This window comes from Schistocerca piceifrons, chromosome 6 (genome assembly GCF_021461385.2).
Source record: "Schistocerca piceifrons isolate TAMUIC-IGC-003096 chromosome 6, iqSchPice1.1, whole genome shotgun sequence".
NCBI classification, from domain to species: Eukaryota; Metazoa; Arthropoda; class Insecta; order Orthoptera; family Acrididae; genus Schistocerca; species Schistocerca piceifrons.
The window spans coordinates 394,349,423-394,364,229 of record NC_060143.1 but is presented as its reverse complement, the minus strand read 5'-3'; the positions used below and the strand labels follow the sequence as shown (position 1 = coordinate 394,364,229).

Here is a 14,807-nt window from a genome sequence, read left to right as displayed (position 1 = left end):
TATGGAAGCCATGTATGGAAGTGAAACTTGGACGATAAATAGTTTGCACAAGAAGAGAATAGAAGCTTTCTATATGTGGTGCTACAGAAGAATGCTGAAGATTAGATGGGTAGATCACATAACTAATGAGGAGGTATTGAATAGAATTGGGGAGGATTTTGTGGCACAACTTGACTAGAAGAAGGGATCGGTTGTTTGGACATGTTCCGAGGCATAAAGGGATCACAAATTTAGTATTGCAGGGCAGAGTGGAGGGTAGAAATCGTAGAGGGAGACCAAGACATGAATACACTAAGCAGATTCAGAAGGATGTAGGCTGCAGTACATACTGGGAGATTAAGCAGCTTGCCCAGGATAGAGTAGCATGGAGAGCTGCATCAAACCAGTCTCAGCACTGAAGACCACAACAACAACAATAAATTTTCATTAAAATGGTCTACTGCACTTGTTGAGAAACTCATGGATGGAACAGAAGGAGATGGCCACTAAAAATTCTTTTAAATTATGTTTAAATTGTGCCTTCTCTGAAACTAAACTCTTAATCCAGAATGAGATTGTCACTCTTCAGCGGAGTCGTGCTTCGGTAGCTCAGTTGGTAGAGCACTTGCCCGCGAAAGGCATAGGTCCCGAGTTCGAGTCTCGGTCGGGCACACAGTTTTAATCTGCCAGGAAGTTTCATATCAGCGCACACTCCGCTGCAGAGTGAAAATCTCATTCTGGAAACATCCCCCAGGCTGTGGCTAAGCCATGTCTACGCAATATCCTTTCTTTCAGGAGTGCTAGTTCTGCAAGGTTCGCAGGAGAGCTTCTGTAAAGTTTGGAAGGTAGGAGACGAGGTACTGGCAGAAGTAAAGCTGTGAGTACCGGGCGTGAGTCGTGCTTCGGTAGCTCAGTTGGTAGAGCACTTGCCCGCGAAAGGCAAAGGTCCCGAGTTCGAGTCTCGGTCGGGCACACAGTTTTAATCTGCCAGGAAGTTTCTTAAACTCTTAATGGTTGCTGGTAACTTATTGAAAATATGCGTTGCTGAATACTGGACTCCTTTCTGGACAAGAGTAAGTGATTTTATATCTTTATGTATATTGTCCTTATTCCTAGTATTGATACTGTAGACTAAGCAGTTAGTTGGAAAAAGAGATGTATTATTTACAACAAACTTCATTAAAGAATAAATATAGAGAGAAGCTGTGATTAATATGCCCAATTCTTTGAACAGGTTTCGACATGATGTTCTTGGATTTACACTACTCATTACTCTTATTATACGCTTCTGTACTCTAAAATCTTTTTATCTGTTTGTGGAGTTACCCCAAAATATACCATATGACATAATGCAGTGAAAATAAGCAAAATATCCCAGTTTTTTTATATTTATATCTCCTATGTCTGACATCATTCGCATTGCAAACACAGACTTGTTTAGGCGCTTTAGCAGTTCGTTAGTATGTTGCTCCCAACTGAATTTATTATCAAGTTGTAATCCCAAGAATTTTACACTCTCAACTTCTCCTATTTCAATGTCATATTTTATACACACATCAGAAGGAAATCTCTTGGAAGTTCTGAACAGCTTATAGTGGGTCTTTTCAAAGTTTAATGACCGTGAATTGGCAATGAACCACTAAACCAGAGTAATTGACGGCCTCTGTGATGGGGAGTACTTGTCTGCTGACGTAACAGAAGAAGAAACAATGAAATCTGACTTCGCAGGACAGAGCGGATCAGGTTGTGGAAAGGAGCCAAGATCAGTTACTGTTAGTTTACAAGAACACACAACTTTATTCATCGAAAACCAATGCACAGTTTTCTCTTTAAAACAACAAGGATCAATTTACGGCTGAGGGCCCAAGTAACTTCTCAATAATAAAGTTTAAATAATTCTTTTTAAAACACAAGGATTTAGAGAGACGGCTGAAGTCCTTACTTAAGTAAAATTAAAATATCTTCTCGACAAAAGGCCCAAATAATATTTCAGATCAGCAAAGGAAATTCTTTAAAAGGCAAGTATTTACAAATCTCGGCTAAAAGCCATATTAAGGAAAATTTGCATTAATTCCTCGGCTGAAAGCGCAATAATTTATCAACATAATAAAAGGAAACCTTTAAAGACAAGCATTTACACAGTACAACAGAAAACCATCTTAAGAAAACTTGAAATATCTTGACGGCTGAAGGCCCAAACAATTATTCAAAATAATTAAAGACAAACCTTAAGATAAACATTTACACAGTACGGCTGAAGGCCGTTTTAAGAATTCAAGGTAATTTAAGGCAAACCGTACAGAGAGGAATTTGAACATGACGGCTGAAAGCCACAGATTTTAAAACAAATGCGGCTGAAGGCCTAAATACAGAGCAAACAAGAATTTTAAATAAAACACGGCTAAAGGCCTAATCCTAAAATACTTCACGTAAGGTTCAGCTGAAGGCCATATACTGAAATTAATACACGCCCAAAGGCCTGGCACAGTACTTGTGACGTCCGCCCCCGGTAGCTGAGTGGTCAGCGAGACAGAATGTCAATCCTAAGGGCCCGTGTTCGATTCCCGGCTGGCTCGGAGGTTTTCCCTGCTCAGGGACTGGGTGTTGTGTTGTCCTAATCATTATCATTTCATTCCCATCGACGCGCAAGTCGCCGAAATGACGTCACATCGAAAGACTTCTACCCGACGGGAGGCCCTAATTACACGACATTTATTATTTATCATCGTGTTCGTGCAGCAAATTGTGGTCGTGCATTGTCTTGTTGAAAAATGGAGTCTGGGGGAGTTGTGCAGAAAGGGTATGGCAACAGGTCTGAAGATGTCAGTAACGCAGGTCATACTGGCCACAGTGCCTTAAAAACGTAGGAACTGCTATTTTTGGTTGACCCAGTAGCACCCCGCACCATAAAGCCTTGAACTGGCACTGTATGTCTTGTGCGAATGCAGTCACTGTGAAGCCGCTCCCCCTGTCTGCGGCGAACCAAAATGAGGCCATCATTTTCAAACAAACAGAACCTAAATTCGTCTGAAAACACTATATGATGCCATTCCTGTCCCCACTGACGTCGTTCCATACAGCGTTGCCGGGTAGCATGTTTCTGCACATTCGTCAAATGTAGGCGGAGGAGTGGATGAAGCGCACGTATCCCATTCCGTAATAAACGGCGACGGACTGTCACCCTTGATAGTGTACGTTGTGTTGCACTGTTCCACGGTTGCGCCAGAGTCAAGGAGGACGCAGATCTGTCCCACACTGTCATTCGGATGAGGTGTCGATCTTCTCGGGGCGTGGTCTGGGTGGTGCGACCTGACCCATCTCTTCGTGTTCTACGACCTCCCGTGAACCATTCTGCGCACACCCGTTGCACTGCAGAAACACTTCGTCCCTCACGAGCAGCAATTTCACGGATGGGTGCATCACATTCTCTGATGCCAATAATGCGCCCTCTTTGAAACTCACTGATTTGACGGCACGGTTCGCGCATATGTCTGCTAGGCATCCTACATGTCTTTTCAAGTCGCGTTGATCCATTACCTTCGGTTTATAGCGACAACGAGAGCCGAAGGCACATTTTACTGGTAGGTGGTGTTGCGCCGCGATATCGATGTTGTCCTTGAACCAGCGGGCCGAAGTGGTCCAAATGCTAATCATTTCTGCAGAACATACTATTGCACATGTCCTATCCCTCGTCGTTCAAGGTGTTCTGCGTATATCTGCTCCTGGGTGCGCCTTACAATACAATATCTGATTTCGGAATCTCTGCCTGATCGTGATGTAATCTAATTGAAATCCTCGTGTATCTCCTGGCCGTTTCCAAGTACACCTCCTACTCTTATGATATTTCAACAGAGTATTCGTTATTACTAGCTAAAATTTATTGTGGAACTGTATTAGTCTTTCTTCACTCTCATTCCTACTACCGAGCCATCTTCTCCTATAATCTTTTCTTCTACTCCCTCCCCTACACTCGCATTCTAGTTTCCCATGACTATTAGATTTTCATATCCCTTTACGTACTGAATTACCCGTTCAATACCCTCACATACTATCTCTATTCTTCATCGTCTGCTTGCGATGTCGGTATATATATACTGGAACTACCGTATCTGATGAGAACCAACGTATCACTGAACAGCGACAGTAACTCACTCTCTGCCCCATCTACCTATTCGTAACGAATCCTACTCCTATTATACCATTTTCTGTTGGTCTTGATATTACTCTATATTCATCTAACCAGAAATCCGTATCTTCTTTCCATTTTACTTCACTGTGTGCCACGATATCTGCATTTTACCTCTGCACTTTCCTTTACAGATTTTCTAGCTTCCCTACCACGTTCAAGCTTCTGACATTCCACTCCCCGACTCGTTGAACGTTATCTTTTCGTTGGTCATTCAGTCTTTTTCTCATTGTCATCTCCCCCATTGGCAATCCCTTGCCGGAGATCCGAATCGGAACTTGTCCAAAATCTTTCGCCAATGGAGAGATCATCATGATACTTTTTCAGTCACAGACCACATGTCCTGTGGATAAACACTTGTTGTTGTGGTCTTCAGTCCTGAGACTGGTTTGATGCAGCTCTCTGTGTTACTCTATCCTGTGCAAGCTTCTTCATCTCCCAGTACCTACTGCAACCTACATCCTTCTGAATCTCCTTAGCGTATTCATCTCTTGGTCTCCCTCTACGATTTTTACCTTCCACGCTGCCCTCCAATACTAAATTGGTGATCCCTTGATGCCTCAGAACATGTCCTACCAACCGATCCCTTCTTCTAGTCAAGCTGCGCCACAAACTCCTCTTCTCCCCAATTCTATTCAATACCTCCTCATTAGTGATTTTATTTACCCATCTAATCGATGACACTTATGTGTCTTTTAATGCACTGGTTGCCATAGCTTCCTCGTGCCATTGATCATTGCTGATTCTACCTTTGGGGGTAGTCTCCCACCCCAAGGGCAAGATAATGCCCTAAGCCTCTGTCCGCTCTTCCGTGCTCTTTGACAGGCCATTGGCAGAATGAGGGTGACTTCTTATGCCGGAAGTCTTCGGCCGCCTTTGCTCATGATTTTGACTCAAAATTTAGGAAGTAGTGGTGTTCGAACCCGGGACTGAGGAAGTTTCAGATTCTAGTCGCAATCCCCTTGACCACATGTGCACCTTATAACTGTAATTAACTACTGCGTAAACTATAAATAATGACTTCCTTTGAATAAAATATGGAATTGTAAAATTTAAGAGGGTTTAGTAACAATGTAACGTGTTCTAGGAGTAGATACTGAGCCATTAAGTACGTACGTTTGCCTTAAGACTACAGCCAACTTAGCACATGGTCACTCTTCTGAAGACAGCGCACAGTTTCGACTTTCCCAGCACTACATCAAGGCGTCCGACAGCCACATTTTGCCGCCAGCGATCACTTCTCAGGCGGCGAGTGGGCACAAGCGCTCGTGCTCACCTGATCGCCTCCTGAACAGGCCTGGTCTATGCAACAGTCGTCCACTATCTTGGTGGATCTTAAACGGTAGTCGAAAAACGCACTTCACACTGTTTTTTATCGGAATATGTCGGCAGCTTTTGGTCAAGTGATTAGCTTGCTGCCTCGAAGTCAGGGGGTCCTGGGTTCGATTCCCTGCCAGGTCGGAGATGATATCAGTTCGGGAACTGGGTATTGTGTTGTTTTCATCATCAACGACGCACAAGTCGCGTCAAGTAAAGAGACTTGCAGCAGGTGGCTGAACGACGCCAGATGTGGTCTCCTGGTTAATAATGCCATACGATCATTTCATTTCATCAGAATATGATCTATCCTGTTGAAAACAGTACCTACGTAAGACAGTAATGCCGTAGACTTAGGTGACACAATACTATTCTCATCACTCAGCCGATGCACGGTTGGTCGATAGAGCAACGGGCGTGTGATCCGTTTTTATTATAGCCACTCTGCCGAAATGCGTTAACTCATCTGACAAACTTTCATGGTCTGAGATGATATGGGTCTTATGAACCAAGATACGAAGTGCCCCTTCACGCTGAGCTCGTTGGTGACAACTGTCACACTGAAGATACAACCTGATGTGGGCTGGCTTCCTATAAACGGCATGTCCCAATGTACCATCAAAATTCCTCCTGACCAAGGAGCCATCCTTTCCCACCTCCATAGCGAATATTCCCGTGGATTTAAGTGAGATACAAATAGCTGAAAATTCTCACTATTGTGAGGCCAAATCAGAAAAGTATCGGCTACATGTCTAAAAAAGCGTGCAGGTTTCAATGCTACCTATTCTAGGACAAGTTCCCCTAAATTTTCCATGAAAATATTGACAATTGGTGACACATAGCACCCCAAAGTAACTCCATCTGCCTGCTCATAGAACAGGCCACTGAATAAAAAGGAAATGGAAATGAATACTGTCAAAACAGGTTAATTATTTCAGCACCAAACCTAATCGCAGTCTTTCAAAACTAAACCGACACTGGGACGACAGTGGCGAGAGAATCACATATCAGAGTCAGTCAAAGGCAACAGACTTATGAAATCTATCGAATTCCTATTAGGTAGCTCAACAGAATAGCAAGGTATTTTGCTATACAGTTATCACATCGCCTTTATTACATACAATAGACGTAAGAGGAATGACTTCGGAAGGCCAGATGAACTATGAGGGACAACCTAATACGAGTTATTATCTTGCGACAAGCAGCTTTCGGCAGTTATCGAAATAGATACCCAGCTAAATCCCCTTAAGTTTTTGAATATTTCATACGTAAGAAGAAGCTAATGTTTCACGTCATAGTTATAACAATGATTATCGACCTTTTCTTTCCTTTCTTTTTCAGAATGTTACCATAACGGCCGATATTACGTGTACGGGGAAACAGTGAAGATAAACTGCAATGAATGGTAAGTCCAAACTGTCAAGTACGTCTGTATCTTATAAATGGTATTTCGTTGAATATATGTCCGCCATCTACGATTTCAGCTGCAATAAACAAATGTAGTAACTAATGACAAAATAGTTGCTTGACTTCAGTATAAGAACAGCTGTAGAAGGTAGCTCAGAGTTTCAGTGCAGTTCACATTGGCCTGGTTTGAATAACTCGTTTCGATGGTATTAACTTTCATTTCTGTTAATTTGTAGCCACACAAAAACGATCATTTGAAGCAAAAACGTTCACGCATATGTATGCTCCATTAGAATCGGTTCCTAAGAGAAACACTTCTAAGTAATTATCGTTATCATTAAATTGTTTTATTTTGTTAAGCATTTTATGTAAATTATTGTTTATTTATCATGAATAAAATTGAAAGATTTCCTAATGTATTTCAATGCACACTTTCAGCGGTCGAGAAACACATTTACGGCTAAAGTTTAGATCAAGGCCAGCGCTAGTCATAGCAGTTTTCTTTTACTGACCAAACGCTGAAGTGGCAGAAGTCTTGGTATAGCGATATGCACACATATACATGGCCATAGTATCGCTTATACAGGATATAAAATGGCAGTGCATTGGCGGAGCTGTCATTTGCACTGAGGCGAGTCACGTGAAAAGGTTTCCGACGCGATTATGACAACACGACGGCAATTAACAGGCTTCAAACGCGGACTAGTAGTTGAAGCTAGACGCATGGGTCATTCTATTTCAGAAATCGTTAGGGAATTCAATAGTCCGAGACCCACAGTGTGAAGAGTGTCCCGATAATGCCAAATTTCAGGCATTATCTTTCACGTCGGACAACGCAGTGGACAACGGGCTTCACTTAACGACCAAGAGCAGAGGCGTTTGCATAGAGCTGTCACTGATAACAGACGAGCAACAATGCGTGAAGTAACTTCATCAATGTGGGACTACGACGAACATATCTGTTAGGGCAATGCGGCGACATTAGGCCTTAATGTACAGGGTTATTACAAATGATTGAAGCGATTTCACAGCTCTACAATAACTTTATTATTTGAGATATTTTCACAATGCTTTGCACACACGTACAAAAACTCAAAAAGTTTTTTTAGGCATTCACAAATGTTCCATATGTGCCCCTTTAGTGATTCGACGACATCAAGCCGATAATCAAGTTCCTCCCACAATCGGCGCAGCATGTCCCCATCAATGAGTTCGAAAGCGAGCTCGCAGTTCTGGCACGTTTCTTGGTAGAGGACGTTTAAACACTGAATCTTTCACATAACCCCACAGAAAGAAATCGCATGGGGTTAAGTCGGGAGAGCGTGGGGGCCATGACATGAATTGCTGATCATGATCTCCACCACGACCGATCCATCGGTTATCCAATCTCCTGTTTAAGAAATGCCGAACATCATGATGGAAGTGCGGTGGAGCACCATCCTGTTGAAAGATGAAGTCAGCGCTGTAGGTCTCCAGTTGTGGCATGCGCCAATTTTCCAGCATGTCCAGATACACGTGTCCTGTAAAGTATTTTTCGCAGAAGAAAAAGGGGCCATAAACTTTAAACCGCGAGGCATCCAGAAGCTTTAAACTGCGCATACCATCGCCGAATGGAGTTAGCAGTTGGTGGATCTTTGTTGAACTTCGTCCTGAAGTGTCGTTGGACTGTTATGACTGACTGATGTGAGTGCATTTCAAGCACGACATACGCTTTCTCGGCTCCTGTCGCCATTTTGTCTCACTGCGCTCTTGAGCGCTCTGGCGGCAGAAACCTGAAGTGTGGCTTCAGCGGAACAAAACTTTATGAGTTTTTCTACGTATCTGTAGTGTGTCGTGACCATATGTCAATGAATGGAGCTACAGTGAATTTATGAAATCGCTTCAATCATTTGTAATAGCCCTGTACTATGGCAGCAGACAACCGACTTGAGTGCCTTTGCTAACAGCTTGATATAACCTGTAGCGCCTCTCCTGGGCTCGTGACCATATCAGTTGGACCTAGACGACTGGAAAACGGTGTTCTGGTTAGATGAGTCCAGATTTCAGTTGGTAAGAGCTGATGGCAGTGTTAGAGAGTGGCGCAGACCCCACGAAATCATGGACCAAAGTTATCAACAAGCCGCTGTGCAACCTGGTGGTGGCTCCATAACGGTGTGGGCTGTGTTTACATGGGATAGACTGGGTCCTCTGGTCTAACTAAGCCGATCATGACTGGAAACGGTTATGTTCCGCTACTTGGGGACCATTCGCAGCCATTCATGGACTTGACGTTCCGAAACAACGATGTGATGTTACTCGGCGATAACAGTTTGTGACTCGTTTGAAGAACGTTCTGGACAATCGAGCGAATGATCTGGCACACAAATCGCCCGACATGAATCCCATCCAACTTTTATTGGACGTAATCAAAAGGTCAGCTCGTGCACAAATCGTCCGCCGGCAACATTTTCGCAGCAGTGGATGGCTACAGAGGCAGCATGGCTCCGTATTTCTGCAGGAGGTTCCAACGACTTGTTGAGGCCATGCCGCGCCGAGTTGCTGCAGTACGACGGGTAAAAGGAGGTCCGTTTCGATATTAGGAGGTATCCCATGACTTTCCAGCTCAGTATAGGTAAACAACGCGTCAGTTTCACGTAGCCAATGGGATGAGACTTTAAGGTAACCAATGAGGTGTGGGAAAAGAGGCAATGAATTTCTAGTACCGAAACTGAAATTCCGAAATTGAAGCCATTCTCTTTTTCGCTTTTGTCACTAATATTTCTCGTCGTTCCCTTATACAGCTGGCGGTTATTCTTATTCCCAATTGTAAATACATTTCATGTATTTCATAACGGCTGAAGTTGCCGCAGTGCCTGTGAAATGCCTGGGCTCGCGGGAAAGAACGGATTGGGTTGTGGAAAGGCCCCAAAATAAGTTGCTATCAGTTGCACTCAACGTACAAACTTTATTCATCAACACACGATATTACAACAAGGATGCAAAACACTCAAAACTTTAATCGACCTCCTTTGATTAACTTTAGATCGGCTCAAGACCACACTCAAAATCCAAGACACAAGGCCTAAGCAAGAAATTGAAATACAAGGTTCTTCTGGAGGTTTCACCCAAGAATATTTTCTAGATCTTCAATCTAATCAGGCTGTAGGCCTTAGCAATTTACATTTAATAGAACTTGGCTGGAGGCCGCATATTAAGCAATAAGAAGAGTTCCAATCGAAAGGCAGAAGGCCTTATCTTAAAACATTTCATGCAAAATTCGACTGAAAGTCCCATACAATAGCATAACAATCTTGTGTCTTAAGGGCGAAACAAGAACATTAATTTAAGAGATATTAAAACTCGGCTGAAGGCCGCACATCAACAAATAATTTAACAGCTTAAGCCTTAGAAAGAAGAGTTTCAATTTTAAAAGGCAGAAGGCCGTATCTTAAAACATTTTTTATAAAATTCGGCTGAAGGTCCCTATAAAGAATAACAATATCATGCCTTAAGGGCAAGACAAGAACATTAATTTAAGAGATATTGATACTCGGCTGAAGGCCACACATCAGCCAAATAACTAAAACCCAAACAGGGAAATTACTGTAACACACAAGGAACGGCGCTCAGAAGTTTGCACGGGTCGGACTGGGATTGTAACACTAACGCCCGTTTAGGTGAGACAGGCAGTCTGTTCAACGACTTCTTAATCTGAAGGCAACCCAACCGACAGACAGCCGACCGACCAATCAACAAAATCAGTTCCGCTCCACGCAACCAGCAAAACGACCACAAGATTTCAATACAACGACACACAGAATATTGGCGCCCACAACGACCAACAACACCTCAGCTGGCGAACTACACGCCGCGCTGGTCAGCAACAACACGACGAGGAAAATACACTACTGAAAATCACTTCAACGACCAGGTCAGGTAACCGGAACATCAATGGCCACAAGGCAGAAGATACCACTGGTCAACTTCAATAACAGGGAATAAATTAAATTAAACTCCACAGGAAGACGGCTGGAATCTTGGCCGACTTGAATACACACACGTTGTTGCTCGTGGGAATGTCCCAAAAGCGACAACCAGGATCAAATGAAGAAATGTAAACTGTTGAGGCTCGATAGTAGGTAAAGTGAGGACTCAACTTTCATGTCGGTGGGCGACGAACTTCGTAGCACTCGCAAGCAGCACCTCACACTCCAACCGCGCGTGCACGCCGCCAGCGACCCCGGTCAGAGTATGCGCGACAGAGACTTCCTTGCTGCTCCACGCCCCCCGACCGACTGGAAACTATAGCCGCCACACCAAAGATAGTACAGCAGTACTAGTATCGATACACGCAGCTGCTGCCACTCATGGAGAGGACAGAAACATTATCGCGATAGCCGCAGGAGAAATAAAACCACAGGACTGTAACCGAGGTTTAACCCAAGACAAGCCTGAATCGAGCCAGCCACAGCTCAGCCTACTCCTTCGGATATACACGCATGCCCGAAGGAACATTGTATCGTTCTTCTTAACAATACAAGCACTGTAGTACTGTATTTTTCCGCTGATACCAGGCAGTGACTTTCAACTAAAACATGTCCTCCCCTGTACGAGAATTACATAATGTGTGTACGAGTACAGATCGTGACGTATGGAAGTTCGGGCCTGGCCGTGAGTCGTGTATGGATAGCCAAAGCGGTTAAATCGACCGCTCGCAGAAAACGGGAAATATCGGTTCGAGTCACAGTCTGGCACAAATTTTCACTCTCTTCATCCCCCTACACAGCTAATGGTTGTTCGTATTCGCAACGGCGAATACGTTTCATGTACATCATTACTGGTCGTCAGATGCTTGTATTTGTGTGGTGTGTCTTCTTTAGCACATCTCGGAAAGAACAGACATCACACATATAATAATTCCAGTCTTCGCTTCGAATGATCGTTTTCGTTATCTCCGCGATAACTGAGGCCCTCCTGTAGGGACAGCCTGTAGAGAAGCGTAGCTTGTTGTGTCGGTGCTGTGATGTGGCGTCCAGTGAGAGAGGATGTGTCCTACTTGCAGTAAGTGCCAGTCGATGGGTGGCCGTCTGGAGCTGCTGTGCGAGCAGTCGCAGTGCCTCGTGGACCCCGAGATCATCCAGGGCGTCAACGCCGACACCTACCGGCTGGGCTGGCGCGCCAGCAACCACACGCCCTTCTGGGGACACCGCCTCACAGAGGGCATCTCGCTGCGACTCGGCACGCTGCAGCCGCAGAGGGCGGTGAGTACACCTGCTGAAACGCTTATGTGGCGCGTCGTAGCTCAAACGTCAAAATGTATCACGTATTTGCTCGAAACTGGAAAGAGGTGCAGCTTTCCCTCCAGCGTTAAAAACGATTTAGGCATGTTAGCAACATTGCTTACGCAACAATATACGAGGGGCGATTGAAAAGTCCGTGCGAAGTCCGAGAGATGGCCCCCACCGGCGCGTATCAAGGTCATGTTTAGTTAGTAGCATCTTTGGAAAGAACGCACACCAAGTTTCAGTCATATTGGTCTATTTCTATGAGTCTGGCATTCGTGTGAATCAAGGAAGTCGAGTGATTGTCAAAAAATGGACGAAAAAGAACTTCGTTTGGTGATTAAACGTTACCTTATGAAAGACAAAACGCCTCAGGAGACTAAAGAGAAGCTTGATAAACATTACGGTGACTCGGCACCTTCGATTAGAATAGTTTATAAGTGGTTTGAAAAGTTTCGGAGTGGCCATACTGGCAGAAGTGATGCAGAACGTTATGGGCGCCCTGTGGAGGTTACCACTCCAGAAATCATTGATAAAATCCATGGTATGGTGATGCATGAAAGAAGAGTTAAGGTGCATGACATTGCTAGTGCTGTGGGCATCTCGAATGAAAGGGTACATAATATTTTGCATAAACATTTGGACATGAGAAGGCTATCCGCAAGATGGGTCCCGCGATTGCTCACGCTTGACTGAAAAACGGAATCGTGTGAAGTGTTGCAAGGATGGTTTGCAGCTGTTCAGGAAGAATCTGCAGGAATTTAAGCGTCGTTTCGTCACTGTGTATGAAACATGGATACATTACTATACTCCTGAGACCAAACAGCAATCCAAACAATGGGTTACCAAGGGAAAATCTGCACCAAAAAGGGCGAAGACCATTACTTTGGTCAGAAAGGTTATGGCGACTGACTTTTGGGATTCGCAAGGGATAATCCTCATCGACTATCTGGAAAAGGGTAAATCTATTACAGGTGCGTATTATTCATCGTTATTGGACCGTTTGAAAACCGAGCTGCAAGAAAAACGCCGGCGATTAGACCGCAAAAAAGTCATTTTCCATCAAGACAATGCACCAGCACACACCTCAGAAGTTGAGGTCGCAAAATTAATGGAAACAGGATTCCAACTCGTTTCACATCCCCCCTATTCTCCAGACTGGGCTCCCTGGGACTACTATTTGTTCCCTAAGTTAATGGCCGGTGGGACAAAGATTTTGTTCAAACGAGGAGATGATTGCAGCAACTAATAGCTATTCTGCAGACTTGAACAATTCCTATTATTCCGAAGGGATCAACAAATTAGAACAGCGTTGGACGAAGTGTATAAGTCTAAAAGGAGACTATGTCGAAAAATAAAAAAATGTTTACCCCCAAAACATCAGTAGTTTTTATTTTTGCACGGACTTTTAAAACGCCCCTCGTACGATATATGTGAGAAAAGCAACGAGAGTGATATTTTTTATCTGCCAAAGCTTTTTTTTCAATAACAATATTGTCCGCTTGAATGTGGTTCCCTTCGGCAGCTATACACCAGCGGAGTCGTTGTGCACAGTCCTGGCAGCAGCGCTGAAAGACTTCAATTTGTAGGGCCCTCAACATGGTGGTCACAATCTTTTTAATGTTTTCCGGAGTTCCAAAATGATGTCCTTGTAAGACATTTTTTTCAATCTCGCGAGAAGAAAATGTCACAAGGACTCAGATCAGTTGAATAGTGGGGCTATGGAACAACAGAAATGCCTTTCTTAGGTCAAAAATTCCGTGATGGAAGTGGTCGTGTGATACGGGGTATTGTTGTGACACAGCCTCCTCTTGTCTGCATACGTCAAGTCTCACTAGAGTCACCCTTTTGCAAAGCCTTTCAAGGAAATCTTTGTAAAACACTTGGTTGAGAGTTTCTTGGGGAGGAATAATCTCACAAGAGCATGGACACATTCGACGTTTTCGTCAATTTTGGAAGTTGAAGATCTCCTGAGCGAGTTTCATCTTCAACGTGTGCTCAAGCTTCCAAAAATGATCTGTGCCGGCGAAAAACTTATGTTCTTGATAAAGAATGTTCCACGTAGGCCCATTTCACTTTTTCAAAGGTCACACTCGCGATCCCCCAAGTTGATAGAATAACGTTGCTTTAAATCCCGCTCTACCATTTCCGTAACACACAACAAAAACACAACTTCAATGATGGCGCTCTCAAACAATCACGCGACGGTTTTACGAAGCTGAAACTCGGACTGAGCACTTGGAAGTGATGAACCCACCGGTCTACAAAAGAGCAACAACTCAGCGCTGCCAGATCGGCCACAGTGCTCTCAGTCTCAATACTTTCCTCACGCACCTCGTATGCCGTAAACTGCATCACATCGTAAACGGGCCAGCAACTACATTTTTCACTGTAAACTTTTCAAAATGTGAGTGGTACACTAGTTTGAAGTATCACAATAACTACGAACGATAACGAAAAGAAAAACAGCTCATTGTGAAGCTGTGGTTTGTGACTCCTAGATGCGGAATATACAGGATGGTCCATTGATCGTGACCGGGCCAAATATCTCACGAAATTAGCGTCAAACCAAAAAAACTACAAAGAACGAAACTTGTCTGGCTTGAAGGGGGAAACCAGATGGCGCTATGGGTGGCTTGCTATATGACGCTGCCATA

At 43.9% G+C, this 14,807-nt stretch overlaps 1 protein-coding gene across 1 annotated transcript in view; it reads left to right on the top strand.

Moving 5' to 3' along the window:
* The window catches only part of LOC124802731 (tubulointerstitial nephritis antigen-like), a 519,347-nt gene that overhangs the window by 474,560 nt on the left and 29,980 nt on the right, over positions 1-14,807 (top strand). Inside the window, exons 5-6 of the mRNA XM_047263700.1 lie at positions 6,824-6,887; positions 11,931-12,129. Coding sequence (XP_047119656.1) covers positions 6,824-6,887; positions 11,931-12,129 — 263 coding nt within the window. The remainder of the gene's footprint in view (positions 1-6,823; positions 6,888-11,930; positions 12,130-14,807) is intronic.